General features: G+C 43.8%; 1 protein-coding gene across 1 annotated transcript in view; it reads right to left on the reverse strand.

Moving 5' to 3' along the window:
- Positions 1–13,149, reverse strand: part of CARS2 (cysteinyl-tRNA synthetase 2, mitochondrial) — a 37,495-nt gene extending 24,346 nt beyond the window's left edge. Inside the window, 7 exon segments of the mRNA XM_040584530.1 lie at positions 1,542–1,671; positions 4,347–4,430; positions 5,163–5,268; positions 5,875–5,946; positions 8,602–8,719; positions 12,749–12,799; positions 12,903–13,149. Coding sequence (XP_040440464.1) covers positions 1,542–1,671; positions 4,347–4,430; positions 5,163–5,268; positions 5,875–5,946; positions 8,602–8,719; positions 12,749–12,799; positions 12,903–13,111 — 770 coding nt within the window. The 5' untranslated portion in view covers positions 13,112–13,149.
- Positions 13,150–13,153: the final 4 nt, after the last annotated feature.

A 13,153-nucleotide genomic window follows, 5' to 3' on the forward strand; every position in this document is an offset into this window, starting at 1 on the left:
AACCATTAAGAGCTGGGGAGAGACAGATCTGCAAAATGCTCAAGGGCAGGAGGAGCAGCCCATCTCACCGCAAGGGAAACCCCAGAGAGGAGATCAGGCACAAGCCACAGCAGGTGGTTCCCTCCATGTCACACTAGAGACCAATGTCTTTCTCATTCACCTTCCTCAGGCATGTTTCAAAGACTTTAAATTAATTTGCTTAGCTTGCTTAAAATGCCTTATGGTCTTTGACAAAAGAGCTGGGTAAGTAGGTATTGCTTAACATGGGCCTTGGATAGCTGACCTGGGACAGCAAAACATTTTAGGTAGCTTACCAAAACAAGCTTTCCGTTTTTCACAGTCCAGGATTACTACTCTTAGCTTTTGCATGGGTCAACTCTCATTTACATGGCAGAAGCCTCATTCAGCCACGGTAAAAAAAGTTTTTACAGAAATAAATGCAGACTATAAACAGCACCATGTTAGCAGATAACCCATTTTGTAATTGGCATTTCTTACCTGTGCACTTCTGTCACAGGTTGCACTTCAAATACAGCACGCTTTTGTGCACTTCAGTTGCCTTAAGAACTGTTTCACAGTGCTGAAACTATTTACATACAGCAAATCACCCTTATAAATGCTTTTCACAATGTTAGAAATGACTTAATCTCAGGTGCACCAGCAAAGCACATGAAACAAACCTAAAGTACCTGTTCCATCTGCTTTCAGTTTGGGTTGAAAACGTAAGTTAAATGGGGCCAGATCTAAATAATTTGTTATTAGCTTCCAAAAAAAGATCTGAGACTAATGCGAAACTAAGTATCACCATCAATCTTCCAGGAGAGAAGATTTAAAGTCTCTTTTTTTAATATACAAACTAACAGGTCATAAGTTAATACAGTGCAGGACAAAGTATTACTATTCTCTGGAGAAAATAAAACTCCCAAATTAAGAGCAAATTAATATAAACGAACTACAAGCAAAACAATACTATGCACAATTCACACCATGCCCACAGAATATACTGCCAGAGAGAAATCAGAATATTTAATACTGTGGCTGACTTAAAGCTGAATAACCTTGAGGTTATTAGCATGAACATCCACAACTGCTGTTAAGATATGGTCAGCAAGATCTCATGCACTTGCTGGAGTGAGGATGGAATCCCATATATGCTGTCCTCCTGACACAGCACTACACACTGAACTGAGTCTCATGGAGGCTGCAAGGACTGGAAGGGAGGTAAATGAAAGTACCACCATAACTTTCACTAAAACTTTGGTTACTCAGTTCAAGATTTATAATTATCCGTGTGATCTTGCACACCTTATTTTAAATACCAAGTCTATCTCAAGAGAAAGTGCCAAGACATCACAAGACAGCTGTGCCATTAACGCAAAGCAGAGGTTTTGGGACACGTGTGACATCCCAAATTGCACAAAGTATTCACATGGAAACTGGTGCTTTCTACTGACTGGAAAACACTTTTGAAACTGCTGTTACCATTGTGCTGTGACTGAAAACAAAAACCAGCGCTAGATTTAAAATCCAAGAAATCTGACCTTGATATTGTGGAACACTCAATGTGCCATCCAGGTCTTCCTTTTCCCCAGGGAGAAGTCCAAGATAGCTCTTGAGGTTTGGCAGCCTTCCACAGGGCAAAATCTTTACCATGTCGTTTATCAGCATCAACTGCCAAGAATAAGTGATTTGTTAATGGGATATGTCTAAAAGAAAAAAAAAGACCAGATGAAAGCAAGTGGAAATGCGTGTTTAGTGAACTACCCTGTTCTTAATCCCTTTTGCTCAGCTTCTTTTCCTGTGACTTTCCACCCTTACTCCTTCTACAGGGCTTCCAGTTTCCCAATCAAGCATTTTAAAAAAAAAAATAAATGTTGAATTAGATTTCTGCAGGCTAAAAAGACGAATCCATGATTCTTTAATACATCCTATCCTTTTACTCCTTTTGGCCTTCTCTGGTTTTACATCATTCATTTAGTTACTTATCAGCCCGTTTCAACAAACTGATTGCACTGCAGCAGAAAAGTAACAAAAACAACCTAAACCAAAACTCACAAACAAACAAAACAAAAAAAACCCAAGAACAACTCACACTATTGATTCTCTGGGGCACAAATAGTTTCCAGTTCAGATTCTATAAAACCAAGAGCGTGGAAATGAGTGTTCTTGGACAGTAGCAACCTTCCAGTACCATTTGCACCAACTGCTTCTCTACAAAGGTCTCCTCTCCAGCCATATTTGCTGCTTCCTTCACTACGCCAGCCAAGGATTAAGTCCTTTTTTGCCACAGTACTGCAGAGTTCATCTCTGCTGGCTTGTAACCCCCCGTCAGATACACACCACTCCCTGGCAGGAGCTACAGAACAGGGTTCTGGACTCCATATTTTTTTGCTGACAAATACATAACCTCGCATTTGACCTATGCAGAACAAAATACCTATTTGGCTTGACAGGCTCCAGCTTGGCAAGCTATTTGCGCTGTTTTAAGTTCCCTTATTTAACATGACTCACCTGTTTCATCAGCAGCTGATACTCGATCTACTTTTTTCTCTACTTATTTCAGGTCGCTAACAAAACCACAATGTATCACTGGGTCTGAACCAATCCCTGGAGCATTCCAGTATCAACACATCTTAATGATGATTCACAGCTATTTTTGGAGATCTGGTAGGTGGTCATTTTTCTTGAGCCATTCCACTTGTACTTTATTGATATTATACAGAGGTTTTATTCAGAACATCATGCAATATTAAGACTAGCACATTACAAAAATCCATTACACCTGCTTCATCATTCAAACTTGATAAGAAATAAATGGACAGAAATATAACCCTACTTTTAACCAATGAATCTTCATCTTGGCTCTTTCGCTAGCTTGCAAAGCTCTGGCTGATTCCATGCCTCTTCTGCCTTTTTTTGAGCATATCGCTACAAAAAAAGCGCACTCCTCACCTTCTCAGTTATAAGCAAAACAACAGTAAGCAAAACACAGCTACAGCAGGCTGCCCAGGATGGTGTCCAGTCAGGTTTTGAATCTCTCCAAGGATGGAGACTTCAAAGCCTCTCTGAGCAACGTGTTCTTCTGTTAATCACCCTCAGAGTAAAAAAGGTGGAATTTCCTGTGCTTCAGGTTGTGCCTATTGCCTCTTGTCCCATCACCAAGCACCCCGAGAAAATCCTGGCTCCATCTTCTTTAACCCGCCCCCAGGTATTTGTACACATGGGTAAAATGCCCCTGAGCTTCCTCTTCTCCAGGCTGAGCAGTCCCAGCTTTCTCAGCCTTTCCTCATAAAGAGATGCTCCAGTACCTCCATCGTATTTGTAGCCCTCTGCTGGGCTCTCTCCAGTATGCCCATGTCTCTCTTGTACTGGGGAGCCCAGCACTGGACCCAGCATTCCAGGAATCTCACCAGCGCTGAGCAAAGAAGGATCACCTCCCTTGACCTGCTGGCAATGCTCTTCCCAGTGCAGCCCAGGGGGGCTGCTGGCTGCCTTTGCAGTCGGTAACTGCCTCTAAATAACTGTAGACAAAACACATTCCCTCTGTGAGCTGTAATGCTGAAGTGCAGCTGTGAGAAGTTTCTGGCTGCAATCCACCTGAGCATCAGCCTGCCAGGCATTTTCAGTAATTGCAAACTGATTTTTTTCAATGAAGAAATACTGAACTTCAGCACGCAAAAGGATGCAGGAGACCCACGTCAAATTCTCCAACACAGAGACCAGATCAGACTCAACTCAACAGAAGCTACAAAGAGGCTCAGCAATCCTGCTCAGCAACTAGGTAAGTGCAGCAAAAAAACACACAGCCCAGGGTACAGGCATGCTCTAGCACAGCCTATCAAGAGATTGCTCACTCACACAATCAGGCTGCTTAGCGGTAGTCTGGTGGGAAGTAATGAAAGAAGCAAATTCATCCAGTTAGCACACAACCGAGGAGTGCAACTGCCCAAACAATAACACAGTAGCTGAAGTTTCCCTGCATTTACCTTTAACAATCTCACTGCTGGCTAGTGCAATGGCTGAAACCACCACCTCACTATGAAGTTTGTATGTACCACTCCCAAGTATATAAATAAAATTGATTAAGATTCCTAATTGTTCTAAGGTACCAGAACAAAGGTGTAGAGGGAACCAAGTATGAAAAGAGATCACCACATTTCCTCTTGCACTGGTAACAGCAAGTGCCTTGATAATTACAGAAGCAATGCAATCTTAATTAACCGAAGTGTTGGCTATACACAAGAGGTTAGAAAACTGTTTCAGACTGTTGAATGAAAGTTTACACAGAGATATATCAGGACTTCAAACAATACATTAATACAAACAAGTTGGTGCTGTGAACTTACCTGCTTCATCCTGCGTATCAGGACAAATAGTAGTTAACACTCCGTATCTTTTTCCCAAAGACTTAACATCAAAATAAACATTGCCTAGCAGAAAAAGAAAAGTTTATTTTTATAGCAAAGATGGGGTACACTCATGATGAGGAGACAACATTTTCCTGAAAGCAAAACAAAATGCCCTTTCAATTCCCCTTTTAATTTCAGATTTAGAAATTCAGAAATACTGCAAGAGTAGTAGCAGAAGTTTCCATGTGACCAGCTTTTCACTAACTTCAGCACACGTACTCATTCTGCACACAGGATAACTTTGCATTCTGGAGGTCTCCTCAGGTTCTCCCCTGCCCAAGCACAATCAGCAATCCCCTCCAGCTGCAGCGCAGCCTGCTGCTACTCCAGTTATAATGCACTCGAATCCTTCTACCACCACCACCTCTGCTTAAAAAAAAAAATATCCACATATTGTGCCTCACAAGCACATCTTTTACAGCACATAGGAGATACCCACCTCCTGCTTAGAGCTAAGAGGTTCCCCCAGCTCCCTTGTAGAAGCCAGGCTAGGACTTCCCCACAGCAGCTTAGATGGCAGTTCATTACAGTAAACTATTATATTAAATAACGAGCTACATCTAACATAGAAGTTGAGTAATAGCTGTTCTGCCCACCCATGTCATCACAAACGAGTTGCTCACACCCTGTCTGTTAATCAACAGAAGGAAAGCCTGGCACAGGGTATCTCATTTGATCACAAAACAGGATTATTAAGAGCGCCAATTTCCTGTACATGTGCTGAACAAGGAGTTGCCTTACTAGAAGTCTCACCTTGCGAGGTTGCGTAAGCTTGTCCGCAAGCAATTATTGTTTTTATAAAGGAAATTATATGAGGAATATTGTCAGTCACTCTCATATATACTGTAGGAGGAAGGACCTTAAACAAAGAAAGAGTAACATCTTGTTACCTGCATGAAACGCACTGCTTACAAGTTCCTTCACCCTAAGAAACCAACTGTAAAGAACATTCTCCTCAATTTTATCTTTAAAAACAAATAAATCGCAAGTATCATAAAAAGTTCATAGGCAGAATGTAAGATAATACACAAAAAAAAGGAAGTTAAACTTGTTCATTCTAAACCAGGGGTCCTCAAACTTTCTAACCAGGGGGCCGGCGCACGGATGCAGTGGCAGGCAGTCATCTGCGGCTGCTTGGTTCCCCCCCCCAACCCCCGGCGGGGGGGTGGGGGTGGGGGTGGGCAGGGGCTTCTGTAAATACTGGGGGCCCGATTGAGGACCCTGGGGGCCATAGTTTGAGGACCCCTGTTCTAAAGCTATGGTTTTCTTCTCCCTCCATTTCCTTACTCAAAAGGTGTGCAGTATCTTTCCAGAAGAACAAAAAAGTACATCAGTACTCAGTTTCCAGGCAATGCTTCAACACACAAGCAATTTATTTTTTCAGATCATCCTGTCAAAATCAGACTCCTTGCCAAAATACATCACTTTAAAATACTCTTAAATTTAGAAGCTTGAATATCTGTACCTTTAAGGCAGCCATATCTTGTTTGAAGTCATCTTCATAAATACGAGCAAGAGCTAATGGCGATATATTCATCTGAAAGAGAGAAGCAGATTAGTAAATCATAAATCAAAGTAATAATATAAAATATGGCAATCTTCTATCAGACAGTTAGTAGCTAATTGGAAGACTTACAAAGCCCCCAAGGTAAAGAATCAGAAAGGCTTATTAATCTAACATTCATGTGGAGGAGATATAAGCTATAAATAACTTTAAAGTAGTATTTCATTTACACTTCTGAATTACCAAAATATTAATACCCATCTTTTAAGAGAAAGCAACCCAAGATTAAAATAAACTCCTTCCTTCTCTCATTATTTTCCTCTTGAGAGGGTCTTCCATTTCCAGAGACAAGATAGACTACAGTACACAGGACATGAAATTCATTTAACTTACTGGCAGGGGACACAGATACCACCTAAATGTCAGGAAGACAGATCAGACACTTGCAGGATGAGACAAGGTATTAATTTTCAGTGATTAAGAAAAATAAGCTATTGCAGCTGATCACAGTTATTTGTAGATCTCTGTACAATCAGGGGAAATGAACTGAAATTCAGTCCCACGCTTCATCAAGTGTGGCGCTTCTCAAGCACCTTCTCCACATTTCTCGTTCACGGGGCAATGGACAGGAACAGGGATGCTCACAGAGCTAACAAGAAAGTGCAGCCCAAAAGGAAAGAGACAACTTGCATGTGACAAGATACTTGTTCTCAAATATTCAGAAGCCGTCAGAGCTTGAAAGATGTATGACAGCAAAACCTGCCCTAGCAAGCAAAACCATGATATCAAAGTGTTTCAAATGTGAGCTTTTACATCTTCTCTGAGGAGTACACAACATAGTCTCTCCAGTTTGCAGGTAACTGAATCATTAGCAAAATAAATCCAGTTTCAACACTTCCAATTCATTACTGGAACATCTTTAAGGGATCTGATTTTTGGAGTGCTGGTGGGTACCACCACTTGGACAAGCTCCTGGACAAGGCAGGAGTTCTGGTGAAGACAGACTAGACGCTCATCCAGCAATGAAATGAGGAAGATGCTCAGCACTGAGAAATGAAGGCATACTCCTGCCTACAGACCAGAAAGAGTGCTCTTCCAGACCCCAGCAACTGCACTCATCTCCCCAGACAGCTCAGCTGCTTTTTCCATCAACAAAAACACAAAGGTGCTTATAGGAGGAAGGTGGGGAAATTCCTTCTGTTGAGATGGATGTTCAACACACACAGACACTCATATCTCTCTCTCTCTCAAAGGACCACTGAGGGCAGGCAGCATGCTCATCATAGACTAGATACACAACTTCCAGGTTTTCTCTAGATGAAACCCACCAAAGGGTGGAGAACAAGCTTAGGCAAGTTGATCCTACCACTGTAACACTTCAGGTACAGAGGTCCCAACAAAACCAAGCTACTGAGGTAGTGGCCTTGGCCGCCCAAACAAAGTGTACAGAGCAGAGCAGGCATGAAAGAGACTAAAAAGCCATGGAAAGATTACTTTGTAAGACCAAAGGATACAGATAATGAACACAAATTCTTTAAAACATTGTGTCGTTTCCGCCTCCTCAAACAATCTCCATAATGTTCTGACAATAAGGAAAAATTCTAAAATTCACAGATGGACTTATAACGCCTGGGGGTTACAATTTTTTAAGTTAGCCTACTGCCTTAGCAAACTGCAAGTAAATGGACTAGAAGATCACACAGGCATTTCTACAGGAGCAGCGTGCTTCTATTCGTTTGAATGCAGTACCCTATATTTAACTGCAGTAGTAACTGTTTACTTAAAGATTAAATAAAAAAGTGACAGCCATCAAATTCTCTGGCTCCAAGAAACTAGCTTAAAGCTTGCAACTGCAATTTGATCCAACACATTCATTTATGATCCAGCAGACATAAATTACAGCTTCTAAAAACAAAACAAAAAATTCAAAATGTAGAATAAGCCACAGAAGACATTCTTAGCATTTCAGGGTCCAAAAAGCATTTAAATTAAAAAGAAAGAAAAAAAGAAAACAATTGGAATAATCATTCACCAAGCTCAGCTGGTTACAAAGGTCCGATTAAAATGCAACTGAGAACCACTTACAGCCCCAGTTCCACCACTTACCCCTACACTCAATGTCAACTTTCACCTAGGTGACAAACTCAAACGAGACTGACAAAGCTTTCCACGGCGCTGATGTTGCAGCTAGATGGTGCTCGGCACCTTTCAGGAACCGCCCTCGGGGCCATATCTCGACAGCCCACAATGCTTCTCCAGAACTCAGCCAGAAGCCTCCTGGTTGCTAAGTTCTGGGATGCTTTTGGGATAAGACACCCTTCACTCTGCTGCGGATTCACCCTGGCTTGTTGTTCGCCGCTGGCCCCGCAGGCAGGAGGACCCCAGCCGTGGGTGCTGTAACACAGCCCGCCCTGCCCGTCACCCTCACACAGCTCTGCGCCCCTTTACCTCCACCTGGCTCCTGATGCCCAGCCTCCCAGGCTCCTGGCCCCACTACAGCCATGCCAGGGACCAGAAATCTCCACATTTATTAATACTTACTAAACATTTAATAATACTTACTAAAACAGACAAAACTCAACAACAAACCAACCAAACAAAAACAAACCTAGGTTAACTTTTGTAACCTATGTAAGTAGCTGTAGAAAATACCAAAAGTTTGGGTCAGAGACTGCAGCAAACACCTACCTCATTGGCTCTTTTTATTATCTTGTCATCTATGTCTGTGATCCCCATCACCATGATAACTTCAATTCCAAAGAACCTAGTCATTATCCTTCGAATTATATCAAACCTAACATAGGAGCTGGAAAAGAAAAAAAAAAAAAAGTGATCTTTTAAACATGCAGTAGTAAGAATAAACTTTAAAAGAACCAACAGCACTAACAGGCACAGGGACAACCTAAATACTCCCAACACTTGCAATGAAAAGGTCTTCAGTGCATAAAGTGCTTTTCCAGAACCAGTTAACCCCTGCACAAAAGGCAAGCAAATATCCCTTGAACTGGCCTACCCTCTTCTGGCATTAGTGACACATTACATCAATTGTCTGAGTTTTCTTTTGTTGCATCTCTTTATTCAAGCACCAAAGTGTGTTGGAAGCTACAAGCGAGCCAGGAGACCCTCTCAAAGGGACGAAGACACATAGATCAGATATTCTTGAACTATATCCCTCAGGCTTCATATATTCTAACAGGTTTTCAAAAGCCACAGGGCAGAAGAAGAGGGAGAAATAAAACAGGGTTCAAATGAACTTTTCTTAGGGCTGAGTAACTACAGCTACCAGCCACTGATAAACTATTTCATTCATACACCACCACAGATCTTTTCTGATAGCAAAGGAGAGCTGCTCTGTGGGTTATTTTCTTTTATCTATGCTTAAGAATAAATTCTCAAGATTATTCAGGCTCTTTGTCACAAAACATAGTATTTAATGCTGATAGACTGGCACACCCACAAGCTGTACAGGGCTGTGGCAGCCCCTTCTGCTTGCAGACTCCCCATTTGTAAGTCTCAAAACACACTCTGACTGAGTAAAACTCAATTATTAGATGAGATATTAGAAGGTGACTAGAGCTCCAGGTCTGTCCTGTAAGGTGATAAGAATCCTCTGCCTTTGCTGGCTTTGGAGAAAACAGAGCCCAAAAGGAGACCCGCAGACCTACAGGCTTCCACTTCACCTCCATGAGCTGCAACTCCTGTGGCTGTCAGAGCAAAGATGTGTAAGCAGATACTGGAAACGGATTTGCATCCTTCCCCTTAGCTGCAGGACCAGGTGGCATTAAGGTTAAGATTTATGGATGTGTAGTATCTTAATGAAGAAAACCACTTTTTGTTGTTGCTCACACTACACCCATGTTGAAAAAGGCTTTTTGAAAGCCTTGCTGCCAGGGAGACAGTTTTTAATGAATACCAGCTCACTGGGAGTACGGTTCATCTAATGTGGTGACATGATACCATAAGAATATTACATTTGTCTTTGGACCCTGTTCAGAGCAACAATGGCAGCATCAAAAGCTTGATATTAGATTTAACAGCCCTGCAGTCGTAGTTCCCAGAGCAGACACAAATTTCACACTGCTCCTTTTCCTCTAATCTTCCAACTGAATTGATGGAAGAAACACTGCAAGAGCCAGAGCACATCTCCTGACACCTCAGAAAGCAGGGTCCTTACCACCTCAGAACTGAAAAGAAAAAAAAAAGGCAGTCAAAATCAGAGGGGTGGCAGAACAGGCACAGGAGACTGAATGAAATCTTTCTTGCCTGGTTTTACTCTTATTTCCAAGCATTGAGCCAGGAACCTGGATGCCAACTAGGCTGCAGCTCATACTGGCACGATCAAGACCAGCCTCAGAACTGAGGGGAAAAAGATGGCATTATCTACCAGTCTGATTTTTATTTTCTATGTAGGATGAGGTTTGGTTGTTGTATTGAGGCATACAGAGCACCTGTTTTGAAGACTGGAAGCACAACATACTACAGAAAGTTGGATTATTTAGAGAAATAAAAAAAATCTTTGTAGAGGGGAAGGAGGAGGGGAGAAAAATAATAATGCTACTATTTTCAAATTCTTCTCAAGAATCTCAAGTTCATTTTTGCATTATTACCTGCCATGTTTGCCGCAAGGCAAATGAGAGAAGGAGGGAAAAAAGGAATTCTAGTGATACTATATTGCAAGAGTACAATAAGATGATGGTATTTTACAAGAGTGGCATGGTAACAACAGCCACCACTCCACCTGACTTCATGCTTTTTCCGAGCGCATCTCCATCAGCAGCATGCATTTCAGCTGCACCTACCAAAGCTCTATAGTTGGACCTAGCTACTGGGGTTAAAAAAAAAAACAACAAAACAAAAATACCCACCACCACAAGTTAAAAAAATAATAATATATAAAATCAAGAGCGCTCCACCATCCTGAACAAATCGGGTGAGCAACAGCTTGCCAACACTTACATGTGCAAGACTACAGACACTGGGAAGGAACAGCCAACTCCTCACACACTGGAGGGTTTAACTGATCAGAAAAGAGAGAGGAAGGTCTTCAGCGGAACAACACGTGAAGGTGCTAAAGAGGCAGCAGAAAGAGTATAAACAAGGCTACTTATCTGCACAATACACCACTCCAAAGGCAATATTCAGCCCTAACTATGCTTTCTTAAATCAGTAAGTGAAGAGGTTAAACCCAGGTAGCACAGACGTATGGCAAACCTCTCCACATCAGGAAAGCTTGAAATTGCTGGTTTAGACGTGGGATAAGAAGAGATGGGTAAGAGAACAGGCAGAGCAAGCAAGGCCTTCCTATTCCCTCCTTTGATCAAAAGAGCCTAAAGGCAGAACACAGAGAACCACTGACAAAAGCAGACATCCAAAAGCCACAGAGAGCTGCGAGACCAAGAGACAAAATTCTTCACCTCTACAAACATTGTGTTCTAGATCCACTACACCCCTTCAGACAGGTGCACATCTGCAATTCCCTCTTCCGTTACACGTCAGGGAAGATAGGCTCTACCATACTAGAGAACCTCAAATGAGTGACAAAACCGAGGAATTTATAACCATCTTTTTATACAGATGTTCTCAAGTAATGACTTGAAATTGTATTTATTTCAAGGTAAACTGTAACATACTCTGTATTACAACAACTGTAGATTTAAATACAGTAATTGTGTATTTAACCTTTTTTTTAAAGTTCCCCTAAGGGTACTAAGTACAAACAAAATAACTCAAAATACAGATTTTTCAATTTTTAAATCACCAGTAAAAAGCTAGCTTAGTTTTCTGCAATGACTGGTCAAAAGCAAGGAGGACACCACTACATGCACACAACAGTATCGCAGCGTTTAAGGAGAGGCTGCCAACAACAGTTTTTACATGACTGGTATTTTAAAACTTCCCTCTTACAGAAAGAAGGAGCAGTTGTGCAGCACTGTGACAGCTCAGCATTGAGCAAAACTCATCACAAGTTTCTGAATGGAAACAGGACCAGAAGCTGTGAAATTCACACAGACAGCATTACCTGAGGAAGCCCCCTGCTCTTCCAGGGAGCCCAGTGCTCCTTGTTCTTTTAAGAATGAGGAGCGAGGAGCTGCTGCGCTGCTGCAGCCGCCCTGCACCTTCGCCTCCGGCGCGTCATCCTGACACCACCGGCTGCACCCAAAGCACTTTTCCAAAGTTACTTACAATGAAGCTGGTTTATTATTGTAATTATCCTAATGACCTACAGAAAAAATGCTGTGCTGTTCTGGGGTTTATTTAAACACAGTAAGCCACTACAGAGTTACTATGCAAAAAGGCCTTTAAGCTACCCAGCCTTTTGCAGATTTAAGAACAGATGCGTTAACCTGGCTGTTAACCTTAAAAGCATCTTTTTAATGCTCAACACTGAATGGCTTTTCCTTGGTGCCGACACGGCGTCCAAATCACATCCGAGGAAAACTACGCTTTTGCACAGAGAAGAGGCCCTGCCCCTGGACCCCAAGCCCCCTGGGTCTGTGACCTGGCACAGCTCACCCTACCAAGCCGAAAAGCCCACGTTCCCAATGCTTCCCATCCCCCCGTTTTGTCGCCGTGTGGTGCGAGCTGCACCGACAGCCCCTTCCTGAGGCCGAGACAGAAAAAAAAAACATTAAATAAGCATGTATACATATATAACCAGCACGGGTTTCCCCCCTCGCATGGGGCCGGAGGCGAAGCGCCAGCGCCCCCGCAGCGGGGCCCGCCACCAGCCGGGACACGGGCTGCCGCCGCAGCCGGACGCCCCGCACCGCCGCCGGGCCCACGCAGGACGCGACACGCGCAAGCGCCCCCCGAGCGTGACTCGGGACGGACTCACCTGGCGTGCCCGAGGTGTGCGTGGTCGTACACCGTCGGCCCGCAGCTGTACCTGCGGAGAGGGGAGGCAAAGCGCACCCGTCACGGCCAGCCCGGCCCCACCGCGCGCTCCCCCCGCCCGCCCGCCCGCCCGCCCGCCCGCCGCGGGGCGCTACCAGGTCGCCACTCCTTCCGTGCCCAGCACGAGCGGCTCCTTGCTCCGGCTCCGGCTGTTGTAAGCCACGATCCCGCTGTCCCGCCCCGCCGGCGGCACCCACTGCCGCCGCTCCGCCGCGCTGTAACGCCGCGGCGCGCCCGCCTTGCCCGTCCCGGGGCCGGGGCCGCACCGCCGGGCCGCCGCCACCGCGCCGCGTAGCATGGCCATGGCCACGGCCACAGCCGCGGGCGGGGACACGGGGGCTCCGCC

Source organism: Falco naumanni, chromosome 2 (genome assembly GCF_017639655.2).
Source record: "Falco naumanni isolate bFalNau1 chromosome 2, bFalNau1.pat, whole genome shotgun sequence".
NCBI lineage: Eukaryota > Metazoa > Chordata > Aves > Falconiformes > Falconidae > Falco > Falco naumanni.